Source organism: Fundulus heteroclitus, chromosome 15 (genome assembly GCF_011125445.2).
Source record: "Fundulus heteroclitus isolate FHET01 chromosome 15, MU-UCD_Fhet_4.1, whole genome shotgun sequence".
Classification (NCBI taxonomy): Eukaryota; Metazoa; Chordata; class Actinopteri; order Cyprinodontiformes; family Fundulidae; genus Fundulus; species Fundulus heteroclitus.
Window position 1 is genome coordinate 20,047,422 of NC_046375.1, and position 22,665 is coordinate 20,070,086.

At 43.6% G+C, this 22,665-nt stretch overlaps 1 protein-coding gene across 1 annotated transcript in view; it reads right to left on the minus strand.

Moving 5' to 3' along the window:
- Window positions 1-22,665, minus strand: part of atad2b (ATPase family AAA domain containing 2B) — a 94,737-nt gene extending 72,072 nt beyond the window's left edge. The window contains exons 1-19 of the mRNA XM_012866682.3: window positions 22,428-22,665; window positions 18,974-19,140; window positions 18,769-18,800; window positions 18,515-18,662; window positions 18,157-18,256; window positions 17,923-18,055; window positions 14,859-15,002; window positions 14,682-14,757; window positions 14,485-14,586; window positions 14,071-14,182; window positions 12,512-12,627; window positions 12,070-12,244; window positions 11,726-11,814; window positions 9,683-9,842; window positions 8,292-8,382; window positions 7,801-8,112; window positions 7,080-7,230; window positions 4,018-4,204; window positions 3,745-3,930 (exon numbers count right to left, since the gene is read on the minus strand). Coding sequence (XP_012722136.2) covers window positions 3,745-3,930; window positions 4,018-4,204; window positions 7,080-7,230; window positions 7,801-8,112; window positions 8,292-8,382; window positions 9,683-9,842; window positions 11,726-11,814; window positions 12,070-12,244; window positions 12,512-12,627; window positions 14,071-14,182; window positions 14,485-14,586; window positions 14,682-14,757; window positions 14,859-15,002; window positions 17,923-18,055; window positions 18,157-18,256; window positions 18,515-18,662; window positions 18,769-18,800; window positions 18,974-19,140; window positions 22,428-22,526 — 2,580 coding nt within the window. The 5' untranslated portion in view covers window positions 22,527-22,665. The remainder of the gene's footprint in view (window positions 1-3,744; window positions 3,931-4,017; window positions 4,205-7,079; window positions 7,231-7,800; window positions 8,113-8,291; window positions 8,383-9,682; window positions 9,843-11,725; window positions 11,815-12,069; window positions 12,245-12,511; window positions 12,628-14,070; window positions 14,183-14,484; window positions 14,587-14,681; window positions 14,758-14,858; window positions 15,003-17,922; window positions 18,056-18,156; window positions 18,257-18,514; window positions 18,663-18,768; window positions 18,801-18,973; window positions 19,141-22,427) is intronic.

Sequence of the window (22,665 nt, forward strand, 5' to 3'; positions counted from 1 at the left end):
TAATAATCTCCCTTTATTAAGCAATTAATTAAAAAGAGTAAGAGCAATTCAAAGAGTGAGAAGAACAGCAAGCAAATCAAAATCCTAACTCAAGCAATTTAACCAAGAACACCATTATTACCTGATGCTGGATGCCTGGCTGGAAACGGGACATAAAAGAGACCTGCTGTTGGTGGACTACGCGTGATCGGCTCCGACCTGTGACCAGACACTCAGATCTTTTCTCTAATCGGGAACGCAACAAACCCCAGTGCCACCAGTTCGCCTTTAACTGTCCAGCAGTACTGCTTGGTGTGGACGCTGGTTAAAGACGACTCAAAGTCGGCATTTTCGGTATCAGTGAAGCGTTTAAAAGAGCGAAGGTGTAAGAACTAGCTAAAAGAAAACTGCATTTTCAATGAGATTCATTCTAATCTTTGTTTTACAACAGTAAAACCCTTAGAGAAATTATTCAAATATGGTGTGGTGTTGCCCCAGCTTCTAATAGAAATAATTAATGATCGCTTATTGCAGGAGGGCAAAAAAAAAAAAAAAAAATTGCTGTTTTTGTCCATGTTCTTAAAATGTAGTTCTGAAGAAAAAAATTGTAAATTAAGGTTTTAAAAAAAAAAAAAAAAACTGGACACTGGCCACTCAATGCTGATCTGTGAATGTCTACATGGTAGAAGCTTTATACGCGTTTTAAAGAGATTCATAAAAAAAGAAACGTTTTTCTACTGCAATGCATTTTTCTTTAAGGCGAATCCACAGACAAAATATTTATTTTGATTATTTCTAATGTTCTTTCCGCACTCGTTTCCCCCTCTGTTGCCAACCGTGCTAAAAATAAAAACACCATGTCCCTCCAACTATAGACATCACTCTCACAGACCCATGATCAAGGCATTCTCGTTGTATTGGGTGGTAATCGAAAGGAAAATCCATCTGAGCAGAACGGACAGCTGCTGAGGGAGGGAGGGAAGCCGTGGAGCTGGACCCCGGCCTGTAGAGTCTGTTTGGCTGTGGAGGGACGCTGCCTGCTCCCTGCTGTGGGTCGCAGCCAAGGAAGCAGCTGTCACTGTGTTCTCAATGCCGGAGAGTGAAACAAGGCAATCAAATGGCCATTTTAGTTAAAAAGATGACTGAGATATATCGACGGGCATAATAGAAACGTTTTACACAGTGGACCTCCTTCGTTTAGCAACTTGTGAGTTTCAAACGCTGGAAATTGCTAAACAGCAATGTTCAAAAACTTTTCAGCTTTCAAATCAATGATATCAAATATTAACATTTTAGGATTTCAAAGACAGCATGTAGAAATACTTGCATCATACACACACAAGAAAAACATGCAGCAGCAGTAGTTTAGGTTTATTAAACCCCTCTATAATTTAGGTTTAGGTTTTTTTGCCCCGCACAAATCCTGCTGAATGCCAACAGTTTTCTTCTATCACCCTATATTAAAATGCCCCCAAAAAAATCTAATGTTCTTTAAAGACAGACAAAAAAAAAAGCCTGGAGAATGTTTAGAAAAAACATAATATGAATGTGGATTTAAATGTAAATATAAATATATATATTTTAGTGATAAGGTCAAAATAAAAGCAGTACTTGTGGGACTATGTGTAACAGAAGCCCGATTTGTTGCCCAGCACTAATCAATCAATGCAATTACAGAAATGGCTGCTAACGGCGTCTGAAGGTACGTCAACTCCTGATCCGCATCCCTGATTGCGCCGGACGCACTCTCGGTGAGCCGCATTGCCACAATTTGCCTGAAGCTGACAAGTCATTTAGAAACCAGCCGGAAACCATGGCAACCTACCTTCAATCTGACCATCAAAGAAAAGAAAATTATGCAAAAACTCCCTAGAAGGACAAAACTGACCAATATTGTTGATAAATACATTTGACTTCACCAGAGATTTCAATACTGTAAGCGAGGCGTTTCTAATCTCCAGTTTTCCTGCTTAACTTCATCTGCCTTTTCTTATCTAAATGGCTGCTGACTTGCTGCTACTCGTTGCTTTTTCGCTGATTAGGACAATTAAATATAATGTTATCGCTTTTGTCGCCATGCTTCTGTTTTCTGCGTTTGAAATGTTTGTACCATGACAAGCCAGTTGGTGAGCCACTTCAATAGGACACATGAAAACCAATGTAAGCATTTATAATAATGCCAAAATGAAGTTTGTCATTTTAAATCAGTAGAATCGAAACCATGTGTATGAAGTATCAGACTAGGATTCAGCATCAGCAAACGCTTATTCTTATACGATTTACTCAAAATCAGGGACTAAGAGCTGAACTTTCCAGACTGTCATAAAATGAGTGAGTAGACTTGAAAACAGCTTTGTGTGCAACATTGAAACTGTAAGTGTCCCAGCTGCAGCCCAATGAAATTAGGAATAAGAAAATACTTCAAACATTAGTTGAACCGGTTGTAGTTTTGAAGAAAAAGAAAAGAAAGCGGTCTGTGAAAATGTATGCAGGAAGTCCTAGCGTTCTAAATCATTTTCCTTTACAGCCATTTGTAAAGTTGATCTATGCTTAAATTGGACTTGGAGCCAAAGTTTGTCTGAAGCACTTACAGGAGGACTGAAGCCAGGAAGCTACATTTCATGGAGATGTTAGCCGATTTCTCTGATCAAATGTTGAAAACGTGCTGTTAGCAGCTACAAAAAGCAAAAAGACAACCTAAAAATCCAAGATAATTAGTTTTTAGCTAAATTTTAACTCAAAAGGCGACAAAAGTTGATGAAGTGTGATTTCTTCCAAACTAAACCTAAAACCTAAGGATGCCCCGATCAGGTTTAATAATTCCTACCAATACCGATTAAATGGACATGACTTAGTTACAAACGCTACACGCTAAATGATTGGAATACAGATCACAAACTTGTTCATGAAAATCAGCAGATAATCATGGTGGCCGATCAGTCAAAACGCCACTATTAAAGACAAAAAAACAAAACTTCCCAAAGTTAAACGTGTTTAAAGCACAAGTATCCAAAAAAAAAAAAGGGACAATTTTGTTATCCCAACAAGATGCTAATAAAGGGTGCCCAAATAAATGCTTTTAAATAAAGTTTTTTATAAAATGCCATGGAAAAAAAGCACCTCAAAAAAAGACCATGAAAAATACAAAACTAAAAAAAAAAAGGTTGAAACTAGATCTGTGAGGTTAATTAGGAGAATACCCTAACGGGGTGTCCATTGGCCCATTCGCCTCAGTCCTAATAAGCCAAAAACTGCGAGAATCACCCCAGTAGCCAAAGCTAGCTTGGATCAGAACCAGGGTCAAAGGCCTCGCCAAAACACCAGCGCACAAGCGCGCTCAGACACAGCAGACAGGAAGCCTTCAGTCAGCCCAAGCATCTCCATACAGACCGCGTGGCCTCGGCTCAGGACTTCAGGCTGTCAAACCCCAGACCTCATTAAATCGCCTCTGTTGCTTGACCAGAGATGACTTTGCTGTGCGTCTTTCAGATTTATTCTTTTTTTTTTTATAAACGGTAACATTTTCTAGCTCTACATCCTGCACTTGAACCACATCCGCACCCCCTAACACACACCAGGTGTCCCGACTCCGCTTATGCTTCCAGAAGAGACAATAAAGCAAAAAGACCACAGCGGACTACGAGGTAAACGACAACTTTTGTGTCATCTTGATCAAAAATACGAGTTCATCATCTACGTTACACACGGAAATGTATCCCAAAATGTAAGCGCAGCACTGTTTTTTTGGGGTTTTTTTCTTCCTACCTCCTCTGACAGCTTGGCGTAGTGCGTCTCAGCAGTGGCGAGGATGAGGACGGGGCTGAAGGAGGGCACGTCGTGCAGCAGGGTGAGGAAGGTGCTCTTCACAGTGTCGCTGACCGTGTCCCACCACTCCGAGATGTGCGGCATGTACACCACGCTGGGAACACTTCGACGGGCCTCGCGGAAAACCTGCCAACCGGAGAGAGAAAGAGGTCGAAGGAGTGACGCCTCTGAAGACCTTAGCTGCGTTCTCCAGCAAAAGGAGGCTGTCCTCACCTGAGCGCAGGACTCCTCCGGCGTCTTGGCGCTGACGGAGTACAGAGTGGGCAAGTCCAGGCGGTGCACCGGTAGCTTGTCCAGGTGGTGGAGCACGGCGGGGGCCAAGTGGGAGCTCTGTCCGGACCCCGGGGCCCCGGCCAGCAGCAGGCGAGGCCGGTACGCTGTGGGCTGCTGGAGTGCAGATCTGCACACAAATGGAGTTTTATAGTTTGTAAAGCAGCTCAGGAAAACAGAACCACCTTCCCTCACAGAGGAATTTACTTTTTAAACCAGCTGACAACCTGCTTCAGAGGTATAGTTATTACAAGTTCTTCTTTTTTTGCCTTGCAAAAGCAGTCGCACCTCCTAAACTTTTTTACATCCATCACACCAAAACTACAAACCTTATTTCTCACGGTTTATGAGCGACGCAAACAAAGCGGTGCGGCGCTGGGGAAGAGGACGGGACGTGATAAATGGGTTTTCCAATATCTTACAAATAAAATTCAGAAAGCTGGAACGGCTTTTTGCATCAAGTACCTTTCACTCTGTAAATAGAGTCGACCTGTGTGTAAATTTATATACTAAAAAAAAAAAAAAAAATCCAGCTGGATTTAAGGAAGACAGCAGGCAGAACAACGATGGCGTTTAAAGCCGAGCCATCTTATAAATGCAACTTGCCAGGATTGAGCATCTAGGGGAGCATTGCTCAGTATATTAACTGAGAACAGAAAGAGCAACTGTAACCCTAGTCTGTGTTATACTGAAGGTCTGATGTGTAGATTGTGAAGGGGGGGGGGGGGGCAGGGTAGCATGGTCCGGTAGTTCAGAGATGGCACCACCTGCATCATCCTCATCGTTTCACGGAGCAAATGGGGCTGGATGGAGTTAAAGGTACTGAAGAGGTCTTGGAGTATCATTTTGGGGACAGGAACTAGGAAAGATGTCTTCCATAGCGCAGCAACTTCCTGTAGGTTCAGCCCTGGGGTTGAAGAGGTTTGTGACCGTGGGAAACAGCTGACTGGAGCAGGTCCTGGGACCATCAGGGACCGGCTGCTTTTCACTGCTTCAGTCCATCAAGCTCTCCCTTCACCTGAAAACCCTCCATCCAAAACTGTTTTGGAGAGTCTAGTGTGGACTGAACTGGACATGAAGGGGACACTGTCAAATCATTCGACCCATAAAGCTGCTCCTGGTCCCCTCCAGCAACAGTCCACGCTTCTGCTCCACACCTGTGATCTTTTTCAAGCCTGATCAGACCTTCCTCACTGCAGCTTCACCCGTAGGCTTCTTTCCCTTCCTCGGTCTTCCCCTTAAGCTCTCTCTGCAGAGCCTTCCCTCTGTCCCCATCTCCTTCTCTAAAAGCCTTTTGCTTTTTATTAAGTAGGTCTTTCAGGCTCTTAGGGGCCCAGGGTTTGTTCTTTGGGATGCAGTGAGTCTCTCTTGTGGGTGCACTCATGTCAACAGAGAAACTTGGCATCATCAGAGATGCGGTCGGTAAGTCTACGGTTATCATCAGCGGTTGGATCCCAGGAAACGTCCCGGTCTGTGAGCTCTGAGCAGTCCTGCAGCCGTTCCTCGGTGCAGGGGACGAAAAATGTGGTGATGAGTGAATGAGACTGGTTAGAACAACCAAGGGAAGGTAGCACCATGGCTGAATATGCAGCTCCTACGTTAGCATACAAGAGATCCTAGGGCTGGACGATAATTCAATAACAATATATATCGATCGATAGAAAAAAGGGTGAATAAAAAGTTCAATAGAACAGTTTTTATTCCTTTTGCATTCTAGCCATGTAGGTTAATATTACAGTCATTACATCCTCCCAACCAATCACAAACGCAGACCCAGGAACCAAGCCCCGCCCCCTTCAATGAGTTCAGAGAGTACGTTTCTTTTTTTAAAAACTTGCAGTTTTTGTAAAAGGTTGGTTGAATAAAAGGGTTGAGTTGGAATTCAGTGTTTGTGTGTTCTTTATCTAATAATAGGTTGCTAAGCAACAGCATAAAATAGCCAGGGATGCACTTAAAATGTATGTTTTCAATTTGATGATAATTTGAAAACATACATTTTATCGATCAATAAGATTTAAAATTTAATCGATATGCTTTTTTTCTATATCGTCCAGCCCTGAGAGAGCCTGAGTTTTTTTCTCCTTTTACTAAGACGTCCAACTGCTTAAAGCTTAACATTGTGCTGGAGAGGAAGACAAGGGAAAAAAATTCTCAAGAAAGGAAAATGAGAGCGTCCGGATATTGTTGCTGGTAAGCCACAGGCGGTTTCAGCGTGCGCAGAGGGCACATCGATGATGGCAACGACACAGTCAACCCCCTCGGCAGGTAGGAAGGTCTGAAACTAACAGCTAAAAGTTCGACATCTTTGCAACAGATGCTTTAACTGACTTGGGGGAGGGGGGGGTTGGGGGAGTCACCTTCCTGCAAGAATCTGATTCAAGACTTGAAAATTGCTGCCAAGAGACATCACATCTAGTCAGCCTTTTTTTCTAGCCACCTCAAGGTGGTGGAGATGTACTCAGAGACCACACTGCATGGCACATTATCGTCAATTACTTCAAAAACAATGAATTCTACAAATTTCATTTCATTACTGAGTGCTACTTTATGTTGTCCTATCCAAATAAAAGCACACTCGGATTTGTTGTTGTGACATGATGTGAAACAGAGTTCAAAGGGTGTGAATATTTTTGTAAGACCCTGTAATTGCACATTAAACGTACAATTAAAGGCGTTACCTTAAATCACCTCAGAAAACAGCACTTCTAGGAGTGCTCCGCTTTCTCTTGTTCAAGCACTAGTTCTACCTTCTTGTCCTCCAACTAGCGTTTGATAAACTGCTCCTTGCAAAAAACGTTCAAATTTCAAGCATTTTCTTAAAATAATAGAAATCTCTCAGCGCGCTGCTCTTTTTCAGGAGAATAAACAACCTTCTTTGCTGTCGGTGCAGCTTTCACTGCCTTACCGTAGTTCCCCAGATAAGGCAGCCTGCTTTTTTTTTTCCTTCTTTAATAAACACATTTCCAGAGCCGTTGCTGTTAAACGTGTGTTTTTCCCGAACTCACGAGGAGAAGTGGAGAAAGGGTCTGTGCGTGGCAGAAGAGGACAGCGGACTCTTTGGGGATGCAGAAGGCTGAACTTCGTAAATGGAGGCAGAGCCGTCCTCATTGTCATCGTCGCTGTACAAGTCCTCGTCAAGCAGATGATTGTCACCGCCTGTTGTAGACAAGAACACCAAAAGTAGAACCAATTATGTGCTGTGGCACGCTCTTCTAAGGGTTATTTACTACCACAGGCTTGCCTCTAGAGCAAGGCGTCGTTAAAGAAGCTCTAACGCTGATATTATTAAGTCCTTCACTGAACAGACACGAAGCAACATCCTCTAACGGTAAACAAGACACGGGGCATTTGTCATTTTTTTTCTCTTTTTTCTGTGCAACAGGTTCAACTTCTTCAAGAAACGACTCCCAGCTGGTGAAGTTTTCCATTAAGCCTAATCCGCGCTAAATGCCCCTTTGCGGACGGAGGTGAGAGCTACTGTGCTCACACAGTGATGAGGTTTTTCCCTCTCCGCGGTACCACCTTTAGATGGAAGTGGGGAACGCAGACAATATGATCAGCGTGGGAGGGCGATACAAAGAGCCGCGGTAATAAGGTTGGGGAAACGGAGATAATCAAATACAACAACATGCCGACGGGAAACCCAGGCGACGGCTGAGATGGGAGGCGAGAGGAAAACGAGGTCGCTCGCGAGGAGGGGGGAACGACGGATGGCTCCGTTCGTACCTTGTGTGTTGTCCCTGTCAGTGCACTGGGCGTGGGGGAAGACTCTGAGGAGAGCTTTCAGCACCGAGGAGAAGGAGCTGGCCAGCAGGGGCCTGAGGGTGGGGGACAGGGCCCGGCCCGGGGGAGCCAGAGCCCGCTGGGAGGCCGGGACTATTGTCCTCATCGCCTTGCTGAAGTCGGCGGGCCCCAGGACGATGGACTTGACATCCAGCTTCAGTTTGACGCTGCTGCCGTAGATCTGGGGGTATCGCCGGCGCAGCGCCATCAAGGCAGCCTCCGTGCAAAGTGCTTTGATGTCAGCACCACAGTAGCCTGGAAGAAAGGCCCCATAAAAAGTCAATTATTTCTCTTTCTCTCTCACTGCTCCGGTGTCATTTTGATGAAATTCTGTAACACGCTCTGCAGATCTAGGTTAACCTTAGGCATTTTTTTTTTTTTTTTTTTTAAAAAGGCATCAATTCTACACCACTTGATGTTTGCGCGACTCTTACCGACACATTTTTCTGCGAGTTCGTCGACAAATGGCTCAGACAGTCTGGGATTCCAGCCCCTTGTGTGAATCTCCAGAATGTGCTTTCTGGCCTTAAATCAGGAGGGGGAAATAAAAAAAACAGATGACAGCAGTGAATACATGTAGGACTACATCCTACATGTATACATCAAACACCACCAAGCGAATCCAACCTGATCCCTCACAGTAAAATAAAACCAATAAATAAATTCAAAATAGAGCACATAGTAAATCATCTGCGAGTTTTGATCCAACAGGATTAAATGGAACCAAAAGGAGAGCATCCTGTGAGCTCACTTTATCAACAAGTTATATCAAAAAACAAAACAAAAAAGCTAACTTTAGCCTGGCTGCTCCTTGGAAACTAGTTTGCCATTTTTACTTTTTTGTGCTAATAATTGTGTGTAACTGTCTGTGTGTATGCCACTGTCACGCCCGAATTTCCCCATTGCGGGACAATAAAGGAATTATTTTCTTGTCTAACGTCTAATTTGATATCCAAGTCCATATCTATACCCCTCCATGTTTAGTTGCATAATAAAACTAAGGAAAGAAAAGCAGGCAAGACAAAAAAAAAAGTGGTATTTTCTGTGTAATCTAGCTTCACGGACTACAAAATTGTTAAAATAGTTACTGAAATATTGTGGTGGACGGCTCAGGTTGAATATTTGAAAAGAGACCATGCTTCTGCGTGTGCTCAAAATTCCAAATAATTTCATTCGGTATGCATTTTACAGATATTTTTTGGTGTTTCTCATATATTGTTAAATATCAGCTATAATAAAAAAATAAAAAGCTAAAAAAGTTTAATGCACATCATCATCTCCAGATAAATGGGATAAGATATTAAAATATGGACATTTTAATAAATTTAAATAATTCTTAAAAACATATAGAAGAGTTAACACATAGTATTACTTGTGTATAAATGATTGATTGATTGAAAATGCTGCTGCAGCCACTTGGCCTCTCCTTTTTCTGCCATTTTTACTTGGTGATTTTTAGAAGCAACCGCCCCACACCCACCACTCCAGCATCAAAACGGGTGCAAGTGCACATAATTTGTCAGGGTACAAAATAAATGTAAATGCAAATTGCAATATGTCAAAAACAATCGTCTTATTTATGGCTACATTGTATTTGTAATAAACCATTAATTTGACTAACCGCACACATCCATTGGGGCTACAAAGAGTTAATTATACACATTTACTTTCCTATGAAGAGTGTGTTCTACCTTTAAGATTTCAGAAAAACATGCACTCGATCTTAATTAGGGTTGCATTTTTCTATTGCATATTTTGTTTTCTTCTGTCTCCGAGTGATAAAACTGTCAGAATATTTGGACGCCTGAGTTTCTTTTACTCTCACCTTCTTGTCTGGCAAGCTGAAGAGGAACTCCCGGTCAAAGCGTCCAGGCCTCCTGAGTGCTGGGTCGATAGAGTCAAGTCTGTTTGTAGCACCGATGACGACTATCTCCCCACGACTGTCCAGGCCGTCCATTAAGGCCAACAGCGTGGACACAATAGAACTGTGAACAGGGGATGAAATAGAAATGCACGCAGAGTACGTCATTCGATATTCCGCTCCATCAAAGCTCTCCGGGGCATAAAGAGTGCCAGACCACACCGGAAAAAAGCTTTCTGAGCGCTGCAAAACCATCGGCCGAGTGTGACGGCTTCAAACCAACCCTGACGAGTCCTTACGGAAGAGATAAAAATGATTATACCTCGTTTCTACAAACATTCATTAGTATGCACCCTAACAGATCAGCAAGCATCTTCAGCTCCATGAATGCATTTCCCCCACATGGCAGTCAGAGAACAGCTTCACTGACCATCAGCAACTATAATCCAGAGTTAAAATGCTACTTCAAGGCATTCATTTACAATCCCATCATGAAGACAAGCTCAAAGTCAATTACTTCCATTCCAGTTTGATTCTATTTGATTTGAAGAAAAAGAGAACAGTCAATCTCAATTTGTTCCTAAAATTGATAAAACGTTTTCCCATCTAAGAAAAGACAGACAACTGCATCAAGCCAGGAACTTTGTAGCAATCCCTCCTCCTGAACCACAGCCCAGTGTATGCATGGTGTTAACGTTGTGGCACTCTGTGGGGACAACTGGGTTTAGTCTGGTTCAGGTTAGTTTGATCCGATTCGGAGAACTCTCCGTTAACCAGGCAGGAGCCTCCAGCAGAACCGGGCCCAGCGTGAGCGGCCATCTGCCACGACTCGCCGGAGGTGTGACAAGAACGAGGACACAGAAAAAAAAACAAATATGTGCCGATCTGGGTGTACCTTCTATGTGATAAAGGAAAAAAAAAGTAAAAATAAAATAAAATGAGCACCAGCTGGTTTAGTGGCTTCGTCTAGAAGAGAAAGAGCTGAGCTTGTAGGGAAAAACTAAAAGATTATTCAGTTACTGCGTCCCGAGAGACGAGGTTCAACGAAGACACACAGAGTCAAGAGTGAAACATGAACAGAGCGTCAGGGTAGAAGCTGATATAGTGGGAAGAAGAATCAAAGTTTGAGATTTTCATTATAAGTGAAGTGTTTACAGATTTTATGCCTCCTCAGACTTCACTTTTAAATGGCTTTTTTAATTGTTCCATGTAACATTCAGGTGACTGTGTAGACGGGTTTACTGATGCTACACCGTGAGTGAGAGCAGGAAGGTTCAGTGGAGAACAGCAAAGCATCTCTTTTTTTTCCTCCCTCTGTCATAAAGTCTTTAAGAAAATCTCTCATTTATGCTAAGGATCTACATTCTCTCAGGAATACACAGATGACTGTTTATTAATTATGATAACCATGATAGTCCCCAACATAAGATGTTAAACTCACCGTCACATCATCTTTGTTTTAAAATGATAAATATGATACAATAATAAACCATGTTTTACAGCAGCTACTCTCCAACAATCTCCGCAAAGTGTTGCATCTGCTCCTAATATAAATATATAATTATTGCTTACAATGAAAATCAAGACAAACAAATTCAAAACAAATACTTTAAATGCTGTTTTAGTCCTTATAATTAAATTAAGTCAGCTAAAACACTGTGTAGACAGGTTTACTGAGGCTACAACACCTGAGGTGCAGCTCTAGTTCAAGTACTGCTTCTCAGTAAATAAATCATTAAATCAGTTATTAATGAGCCAATTTGCATTGCTAGTAGGTTCACAGATGAAGTAAAAGCAAGTCTAAGAGTTGCAATTAGAAGCAAAACAGAACGCCCTGCATCGTTTCCCCACTGCACTAGCATTGTTGTTTAATGAAGAAAACGACACTGTTCACTAGATTCTGATGGCTGCAAACCAATTCTAGCATTGTATGTCTAATTAAATGTCAGCCATGAGACATTCAGTTGCACCTTTGATCCGAAACGCCAGCATCCGTCTTTGCTTTACCTGTGTATCTGGTCTTGCCTGCTGGAGCGAACCGGAGCCAAGCCATCAATCTCATCAAAGAAGATAATGGATGGCCTCATCAGGTAAGCCTGGGAGGAGCGCACACAACATGAAGGTGAAACTTTACAGAGTAGCTTTGATGGAAAATTGTTATTTTACTGGTTTTGCGTTTTATCTGTATGCATTTTCTGACCAGCTGAAGCTGGGCTATATTACAATATCCAGCATGGAAGCTGGTGAAAAGGTTAAATATTCCTATTTCGTACTATAGATGAAGAGAGTGAAGTGATGCTGCGTGGGTCTGCTCCACCTGACATCACCAAAGTACCGCCAAGGTAGCTCACCTGGTCAAAGAGGAGGCGTAGCTGCCGTTCTGATTCTCCCACCCATTTGCTGAGGCAGTCGGCTCCTTTCCTCATGAAAAAGGCGACCTTCCTGTTGCCCTGACTGCACTCGTTGGCGAGGGCCCGTGCAACCAGCGTCTTTCCTGTTCCTGGTGGTCCATAGAACAAACACCCCCTAAACAGGGAAGGAGAGCACATATAAACTCGGTTCCTAGGATACTCCCAGAGCACAACATCTCGTTTCTCTAAGAAGAAATGAATCATTTAAATATAATCCTTTAACTATTTAGATTTGGCTTACTTATTACTTTAATTTGATGTTTTCTTGCGGCCTTAGCCAACCTTACCGTGAACCTACATCAGTTCCATCCCTCCTCCCACCCAACATCCGTTTGATATAAATGAAAAATGATAACGGAGCGCACATTTCAGCTCTTCTCACCTGGGAGGCTGAATCTTGAATCTTTCAAAGACCTCGGGATAGAGCAGCGGGAACACGACCATCTCCTTTAGCGACTGAATGTGATTAGTGAGGCCACCCACGCTGTCGAACTTCACCTGCGAAGGAGATTTAATCATGTTTGATCGTATGAAAGTCAGACGTCGAGCTGACGAATCACAATCTCTACGAACGAAAGTGGCAGCAACAGGACACACCGTCCCAAAAGTAGATCTTATCGGGAATTTATCTGAAAGCCCAAAAGAGTTGTACATGATCGGGAAGTGGAAGAAAAACGACGCACAGCTTTAAAATGTAAGAAAAGCAAGAGACCGTTTGGTCAGTATTGTCTCGATTTTTGCTTTGCGAGGCGCTTTACGTCTGATGAGAGAAATTCCAACCATTTGAATTTGCAAAACGACAAAAAGTCTGTGAGCATGAATAGGGAGCATGCTCACAGACGATATGGACTATATTGTTATACTACAGCTTTTTGTAGTCTTTTTATAGCCCCATAAATACAAATACAGTATTTAATAATGTAACATATTAAAACTAAATTCTAAATATGATTCGTCAGGGCACAAGCGGCAAAAAAAGAATGTGATTTGTACCACTAAACTGCGCACAGTAACGACATTTAATTATATTTTTGAATTTATTGACCTTTATTGATAGAAAATGGCTAAGATAGCAATCCTGACAATACTGGCAGTTTTGGGGGTTTTCAGACATTAGTAATTGAAATGCATCATTGTCAAGATAAACCCAAACTCTCACCATGATAAGAAATGTTTAATGATGGCGATAAAACGATGCGATAAAGGCCCTACACCTATGCTTCATGGATTTCTAGCAGCCAGTGCTTTGGCTCTCTTCAGCATAGAGCCGGCTTTTGGGGGGGGGGGGGCATGTCTAGTGGTCGTTCAGTCACTGGATTCTTCTCCATGGCGTGTGGAGCTCTGCAGCTCCTCCGGGGTTACCACAGCTCTGCTTGGTGCCGTCTGTGTCCTGTCGGTTCAGGTGAACGGTACTCGATCCATTTTTCGGGATGATAGATTGAGCCGGGCTCTTGGGATGCCGTTTCATAACCTAATCCTGCGTTAAACGTCTAAACGGCCTTATGGCTAACCTCTCTGCTGCGATCTCTGTGACGCTGTTTGGTCACCAATGTCCTCCTGCCCACCTGATATCTTCACAGAATAGCTGCATCTATACTGCCAAATAATTTACACACAGAGGGGCTCTCTGCTGTCTAGGAGACTCCGATCGCAGCTGGTAAAGGTGGGTTTTATTTAGGGGTGTCTGAGTAAAAAGGGCCTGAAAATATAGTTTGTTTTCTGGCTTTGTGTATAAATCAATGCCCTTTCACTTCCCAATAATGCGCTTCCTCGTTTTGGCGTTGAACATGAAATCCAGATTAAAAGCTACGTCTGGGTGGTGCAGTGGCAGAAAGGAAGACAAATTGTTAGGAACAACCCTTCTATACAAGGCTCTGCTGACCTGAGCACACCCGAGCGTCCAGATTACAGCCGAGTTGGACCGTTGGTATTTTCACTCACCGAAACGTCAAGATTCATGGGGTCCACATCAGCCAAGCTGGCGCCCACTTTGGCCCTGTCGCGCAGCACGCCGCTGGCCAAGCTTTCAGCTGTTAGGTTTACGGGCAAACATCTGTTGGGACGAAGCCACTCGTAATAAGTATTTTCCCTCTTTGGGGAAAATGATACAGAATGTAACAGACTCGCTTGTCAAATCATTAGATAACAATTTGAGATTAAATCTCAAAGTGCCAGGGCAGCTGGAATCAACTTTCCCTGATTGAAGCATTGGTTTGAAATACAAGAGGACAACAACGACAAAGCTACAGCGTTTACAAATTGTCTTTTTAGTACTTTAAAATTAAAAGTACTACAGAAATAAGGGAGATCTGGAAAAAAAAAAAAAGGTATAGAGAAGAAAACGACAGTGGATACCTGTTCCTGGCCCGGGTCATGCTTTTGCTTTTCCTTCGCTCAAAGCGCTCTTCATCAGATGATGAGGTGGTGTCACTGCTGTGAATGGCATGTTTCTTCACTCTGCAGAAGTAAAACAAACCAGATCTTTTACTTCTTAGCCTTAGTAGCAGAGGTTTGGTCTTTAATTATCGCCTGTTCATTTTCCCCCAGCCCACCTAATATGGCTTCTTCTTGCTGGGGATCTGTGGGTGTCAAAAAGGGAGGGGTTGCTCGGTTTTCTATTGACGGGCTCTGGAACGACAAACGCAAAGCGACCGCTGGTTAAAACGACGAGGCGCTTTAAGAGCTACAAATGAAATGCTGAGGTTTGAAGATCCCAAAAAAGTGAATACCGATGGGCGGAGCTTCGTATCTCTGCACCGTTTTGCGCTGCCTCAGGTTGTACGGCCTGTCGTTCTCCTCTCCTGCCTCTTCGGCTTCATCCCCTTCGTCGTCTTCGTCGTCATCCTCGGCGTCCTCCTCTTCGCCGTGAGATTCTGAGAGCGTAAAGTGACGGTCAAAAACATCAAAATAAAATCAAATTAAAGTCCAATTAAAGCATCACAAAAGAAAGTCTGCCCAGTGATTAACTACCACGCTGCAGTTAGCCTGACCTGGTCTTGCTAAACCCGCAGCCCGGTGTTACGTTTATATCGATAGCGTTGCAGAATTATAGGTACACAGCTAAAAAGAAAAACGCTATTCACGTTTTTTTTTTTTTAAAAGCCCTGTAAGAAAATATTGCCAGACATTGCAACTGGCTGGTGTTTCTAAAGTTCATTGCTAATTTAAAAACCTAAAAATACATCTACTGGCGAAACTTGATCTAAAAACAGATAGTTTTAAAATACTTGCAATTTGTTACAATTATTTTAGAGGTAAAAAAAAACAAAAAACACAATATCAGACCATGAAATTCACCTTTACCCTCTCATCCGTCAGACATTTGGATTTCCTATCAAACGTCCTCTACTGGATTAGTGTCAACTACCTACAATGAAATGCTACCTAAGGGCGTTAAACCTTTGGGAGTGATCAGTTCTTGGAATCGTGAATTTGAAGGTCAGGGTTATGATCTGGACTGGGACCAACATACCCATCTCATCTAGGAACCCAGCACATCAACTTTTTCATTACAAGTTTGTGCCCAAATTTTATGTCACACCATACATACGCTTTATCGTGAAACTGACAGATGATCTCCACTGTACAAAATGTGATCAGAACACTATTGGCACATTTCTTCATGTTTTTTGGGAGTGTCCCCCTGTGTATGGCCTGTAGTCCAAGGTGCATAATTGCCTTGAAATTTTTTTTAGGATTTCCCATTCATATGCATCTCCCCCTGCTTCTATTCAATGATGATTCCATTCTTAGTGGCAATATCAGATCAGCTCAGAGGAAAATTATTTTCGCAGGACTAACTGCTGCTAAGAAGACTATAATACACTCATGGTTTTCCCCGGACATCCCATCAGCAAAAGAATGGATAAATCACTTTAGAAAGCTCATTGGCGGTTGTACGCAAAGCACGAGCATCTACTGTGCGGGCATGGGACGCTCTTATTGGCTCTTTGGCTGACATAACACTGTTTGCCTGTATATAAGGGATTTCCTGCCTGTGTGATGTCTGAAGATCGGCTCATCTCTTCTCCTCTACCTCTCCTCTCTCGGTATATTAGTGTACATAATATGTACGTGCAGGAGTGTGTGCTGATATTTATGTGGATTGGTGAGTATGTATATGCAGTTAATATTTTATTTTTCTTCAGTTGAAAAGCAATGGCACTGTTTTTGTAATATGTTCAATACAAATAAAAAGTCAAAAAACAAAACAAAACACAATACCAGATTACTGAAATAGGCTGAGGCCTATATATCTGACACTAAACTGTGATTCCCAGTCGGTAGGGAATCTGGACTGAAATCTAAAATCTAAAGACGTGGTTTTCTACTAGATAGCTCGTTACATCTCTGACTGTGCTTTCAAACTGAAAACATGACATTGAAAATAATTACATTTGTGACTATTCTTCAATCAGTAGCAACATCCACAGTGAAGGATGCTGCTGTCACACAACCTGCCGGCCCTCACATACGGTACGTTCACTGAATGGAAAAAGATCCGACTTGAGTTTCCGACCAGTCAGTCACCTGTCAAGGCCGCTCAACTTAAAGACTAAGTGATTTCTCTATGGGACGTTAATTCAATATAAAAGTTCATTTTGGCCTTTATTAGAAACCGGGCAGTGTTGTCCAACTACTCTGTCCTCCCGGCAGAGACGGATAGCTCTCCCTCACAGGAGAGGGCTGTGTTGAGGAGGAAACACACCGGACGCATTACAAAGCGCAGCATACGCGCATCCTACGCTTAGGTTAGCTTTTGATTTTAATCAGTAAATAAATGTACACCAGAAGTATAACGCTACGCGGCTAAATAAGACTGAAGTTCTAATTTCAGACACGTATGCACCCCTGTTTGACAGGGAATAAACGGGAAAAAGTTCACCTCCAGAAGTATCCTAAAATAAGAGTCGTCGAAAATAAAGTGCCAAGCTAACAAACTAAAACAATGTATTAGTTTAGTTTAGTGTCTTGACCATGTCTAATCAGACATGTTCAAGACACAGACTTTTAAGAGATCAAAACATAGGATATATTACTAGTAATTTAAAACTTTACCCATATATTACTGATAATTTGTCTTTCTTTAATTACTTACCCATGACAAAGGTTCTTCTCTCTGCAGAATCAGGCAGCTGTGGAGCGTACTTTGCAGCATCAGGTGTAAATTTACGCTTTTAAAAACACGGCGTAAGTGTGTTTCCTCCTTAAGGGGACCAGATTTGATTTCTCTAATAAAAACTGGGGGCGTCTCTGGTTTTGTTGAGCGCAGAATCTCTACCTGGGGGTTGGTTTGTTTTGTCTGAACTGCAACACCGATGGGGCGGAAAAGGTGCGTTTGGCAAAACTCTTCTACTACGTCGGGACAGCGGCAGTAGCGGGTAAATAACTCTTGTTTCGCTAAACGTTTTTACTTCATCATGATAGACTGAAATCGGGGACATTTCCAGGGACAGCTTTTGCCGGGGACAGGTCATCCAAAACAGGGTCTGTCCCTGGAAATCGGGGACGTCTGGTCACCCCACCGGAGGGGCGAAGTGATATTACACACTTGGGATGAATATGTGATGCACCTTACAATCCTGTGCGTCTTATAGTCCGAAAAATACGGTACTTCACACAGATTACGGATTCATTAAAGCACATTAATCAATTTGAGAAAACAAAAAGAGCATAAATAAAGGTATCATGACATCCCTACTCGTCCTGAATGACCCACAGTAGGACAAAAAAACGGAGTTTCTACGCGCCGAATGCATTTCCAGAGCATGATTTATGTCTCGGCACATGTACCTTCAGTCCCCTCTTCCTCCTCCTCCTCTTCTTCCTCATCCTTACTCATGACTTTGTGGTGTGCGGGCAAGTTGAAATTGCTCCTACGCATAGATTTCCGCCGTTTTACCCGAGAATACATGTCCATATTTTCCTGAAGAAAGGGAAAAAAGAAAAAAAAGCAGCAAAGCTACCACCTGTGTTCACTTTAGTCGTGGTTTTGTTTTGCTTTTCTGGCCACAGATCAGAGCTTACCTCCTCGGTTTCTCCGTTCCACATGCGAAGCCGCTCCAGCTCACGGTTCTGCCTGATGCTGGTGATATTGTCCATTTCCTGAAGAACGGCCTCGGCGGTGCTTCACACAGACGGAGAGAAGCGGTGGATGGGCAAACACAAAGCATATCAGGGACGACCACGACATTTAGCAAACGCACACACACACCCAGCTTAATAAGCTCAAACTGAGTCGGCTAAAGTTTTATCTCGTGTTTCCAGCTTAATCCATCATAGATCTGACATCGCATTCCTCGCATGAGACACACCAAATGTTTCCATGCTATCATTTCCAGCTTCTGCCGCAAAGTGAAATGTCAAAAGTACGACTGCCAGCTACCTGTTGACCAGCTGGTCGAACAGCAGGCTCTGATTGAGGTGCTGAAATTGGCTCTTCCTCACCCGGCAGCTTCTCTTCAGCTCCACGTGGCCGTTCATCCGCGAGTGGTCGGCCCCTGCGCTCTCCTCCACCCTGCGGTTCATGTGGGCTGCAGCGTCCAAAGATCAAACACGTTAACGTTTTTGGGGGCGCGCTTTTTTTTTTTTTTTTTTTGGAAAGCAAGGCGCTGGCGAAGTGAAGGAGATGTGAATTACCGTGGCCGTTTTGCATTGTGCGAGAGGACAGCCTGGAAAGAGAACAATTTAAAAGAAAAAAAATATGACACCTGTTCAGGATTGCCGAAAAACTAAAAACACACTTAAAAAAAAATCACTTTAATGTATTTTTGCTGTCTTGGTCCACTGGATGCAAAAGATTTGCCATAAGCATGGTTGGACGTTACGCATCCAAGGCACTGACCTGGTGCGGTAGGTGGGCAGGCCCCAGCTGACCCTCTGGCCCTTCGCCTGAGGGGACGGCGAGGTGTCGCTGGAGCTCGGCTCGGAGGCCATCTGCCGGCGCGTTCGTTTGGCGGGCGGCGTCAACCGTGGGCTGCTGGGACTGGTCGCGTCGCTGCCAGCCTCCTTCTGTTGCGTCAACACGGGAGAAAAACAAACACAAGACAGAGAAAGGAGAGCTTTATGACAAAAGGGTCAAAGAGGAGAAGAACGTAGACATTTTCTCAAAAGATGGGAGGGGGGGAAAAGGGGCTTAACCTAACTAACTTTCATAGCAACACAAACCAGCTCGAGGACATAAAGCAGTAATGTATAAATACTGACAAGAGACTTTTAACCCAAACTCTGCATTATGTGACCAAACGGCCCTGACTCTGCCCTTAACGCACACGGCCTTCACGCTCCAGCTTCACTGCTGCTACTTGAAGCTCATCGCGCTGACGTCACGGGAAACCGTCTCTACGAGCGGACCGAGAAAGCTCCGTCCTGTTCTGATTCTGTTTATTTGTCCAAAAGGTCCTTTTTCCTAAAGGGTGGCGCATAACGGCAGAAAACAACTTTATTCGTTTAAAAAAAAAAAACAAAAAAAAGAAAACGCTCTTCCTGAATTTCCTGTAGTCCGTGTTTCAACCATTGATATTTTGCTGAATTTTCCCAAGCAGATTGTAGGGAAACGACAAACTTCTCTTGGGGTTTATTTCTGGGTGGGTACCTCAGGTGGGTGAGCGTCCTTTGTTGTCACAACGAGGGGAAATTCAAGGGAACCAGCAGATGGAGGCGTGCAGACTGGCACTGGATGTCGGTATCGACGGCACTGAAGGTCGAGCTGACGTCCACATACGGGATCCGTGAGTACGGGATAATCCCAGTGAATTGGAATAATTTAGATTTTAAAAAAAATAAATAAAAAGGAGCGTGGACCTAGTGGTTAGAGAGCAGGGCGCTTGCACGGTTCTGGGTTCGAGCGAGAGCCTCAGCCTCAGTATGCTACCCGGGCGCCGCCCACTGGCCCCTAAGGAATGGGTTAAACGCACAAGACAAATTTCACTGGAATGCGTGTTGCCTTGACAAATAAAACAAAGATAAGATCGTCCTAGCTTGACTGCGTCGCATGCCGACCCGTTTGCCTGAGAAGCAAACTGCTGGGGGTCTATCAGGGGCCCCGGTGATGTCCTTCAGTTGCTTCAACACCCGTCGCTCTGAGGATTTTATGACCGCAGACGTCAGGGTTACAGACCTGTAGTCATTTCCCTCTGTGATGGTGCGTTTCCCGGGGAGCGGGATGATGGTGGAGCGTTTGAAGCACGGGGAAACCTCACAATGCTCCGGAGACTTGTTGAAGATCTGAGGGAAAATAGGGGGTCTAACTGATCAGCTCAGGTTTTTAGGCGGAAACACCACCACCACTAAACATCCTGGCTGATTCCTTGCCGTCAGAAGGTGACGGTTTGAGTCGGAAGAGTTAAACTCGATCACGGATGAGCCCAAAGACGCATTGAAACTGGTTATGAAATGGATAAAGCCGACTAAAATGATCAGTAGCCCCCATGGAGTTTTGCTAATTATTTTTCCAAAGAAGAAGACGGGGGTGCCCTGCTTGGCTGCGGCTATGGTGGCGACAGAGATTTCATGGCAAGGGCAAAAGCCAGGCCCACTGACAGGAAACCAACCAATTTAAATGATCCCCACTAGTCCTAATAAGAGGAGTGGTCAAATATTAAGGAATTATCCCGGGAGCCTAATCAGAGTGCATATATATATATATATATATATATATATATATATATATATATATATATATATATATATATATATATGAAATAATAAAATAATTCAGAGGTTCATATATATATATATATATATTTTTTTTTTTTTTTTTGACCTTATGTAGGGAAACCCAATACTTGTTTCTTGTTTTGTTTTTACAAAAGGAAAGAAAAATCACTGAACTCAAAGTTAACTTTCCACCATGGGGGGGAAAAGGGTTTAAATAAGTCATTAAAAGTCCTAAACGAACAACATCCACACAGCCAATTCAAAAGGACTGCATGACCTACCCAGCATGCCATCAGGTAAAGCACAAGTCAATTAATGACCCACTCATTTTTAATCAGGGCTGGAGCAGGGAGCGGGTTATTAAAACACGGGGGATGGAGGCTTCAGATTGAGCAGATGTGGAGGAGGAAGCTCAGGCTTTATTCACCCAGGCAGCGCATCCTCAATACCTTTTCTGTCCTCCCTGCAGACTGACAAACAATGGCACCAAAACAAAAGGGCTGGCTGCCAGAAGTGGTTACAACAAGACCGACACTGTATGAAAGTTGCTAGTTTGAAGCCAATAAGTTCAAGGAAAGGCACTTTAAAACTTGCTTAAGAGTGAAAAGGGATTATCAGCAGTCGCCTGACCGCATCAGGGCCATCAGGACCATAATATTATTTAAAAAAAAAAAAAGTAAGAATAATACACTGAGAACGATTATTATTAAAAACACCCGTCAAAAGGGACAAAATGTCGGTCCCTCTTATGCTTTCTAGTGTGGTAAAAAATTAAAATAAAAGGGGGAATGTGCGGGTCTTCGGGCTTGCGGTGTTGATGTTTACACTCCGAGACAAAAGAGCTGACAGCTTGTCGGAGCCCAGGCCAAAACTTGAGGCATCAATTTTAAAGTTTGCCGGAGCGAAGAGCGCATTTAGTGGCCGCAAAGTTGGCAGTATTTTTGGGTTTAAAACACGTATTTCAGGAAAAGCCTGTCCGTGGCCAATTGGTGGTTATTTACGAGATGAGGGAGAAAAAAAAAAAAAAAAAGTTCACCAAGTTCAGGCTTGCTAAATACGGGACCCGAGCCAGCCAACTGTTGTGGACCTGGGACTCCCTTCCCCCACTAAGCTAACAGTCGGGCTAGCGCTCTCCCTACTAGCTTAAATAAGCCCTTTTTTTCTTATCTTTCCGCCATTAACAAAGCATTCATGCTGCTCGTCTGGCGCCGTGGGGCTGGAGTGCAGCCGACGGCTTCAACCCAAACGGCGTCATTTGAAGGGCTAAGTTCGGATGACAAGGGTGAAACAAGTCAGCCGGGCAGAATTGGCCAAACACAAAGGGAACTCAACTTGGGGCTAGCCGGGAGTTCGTGTTGCTAGCTTTTTTTTTTTTTTTTTTTGACAGCTCGCAAACAAGTTTGGTGCAAATGACACGCACGCGGCCGGCTGGGTTCGTGGGGTTTATGTCCGGTCGGCGGCTCTGTGTGATTGTCAGCTTGACTGCCGCTGGCACCTGGCTGTAAATAAAACATTAGTGGGGGGACCAGCCAGGGGGGCCAGGGCTACTAGCTGCTAGCCTAACTAGCAGAGCAAGCTAGCTCTGCCGGGTAAAAAAAAAAAAAAAAAGAAGAAGAAGAAAAAAAGAGACACCGGCTTACATGTTCATCTGAGTTCCTCTCTTTTCTCGATGACGAGCGCGTCCTGGAGGAGATGAAGGTGCCGCTCCGGGTCCGGGGGCTCTTCCTGGTGCTCTCCATGTTTTATTCTCCTTTGAGCTGGTCCTCACCGAGTCTCTCCAACCGGCTCCAAACACCGCTTCAGTGAGCGCAGCACCGAGGCGCCATTTCTCCCTGTCTAGCTCTCTCCCTGTCTATCTGCTCCCTCCCAAGCGCCTGT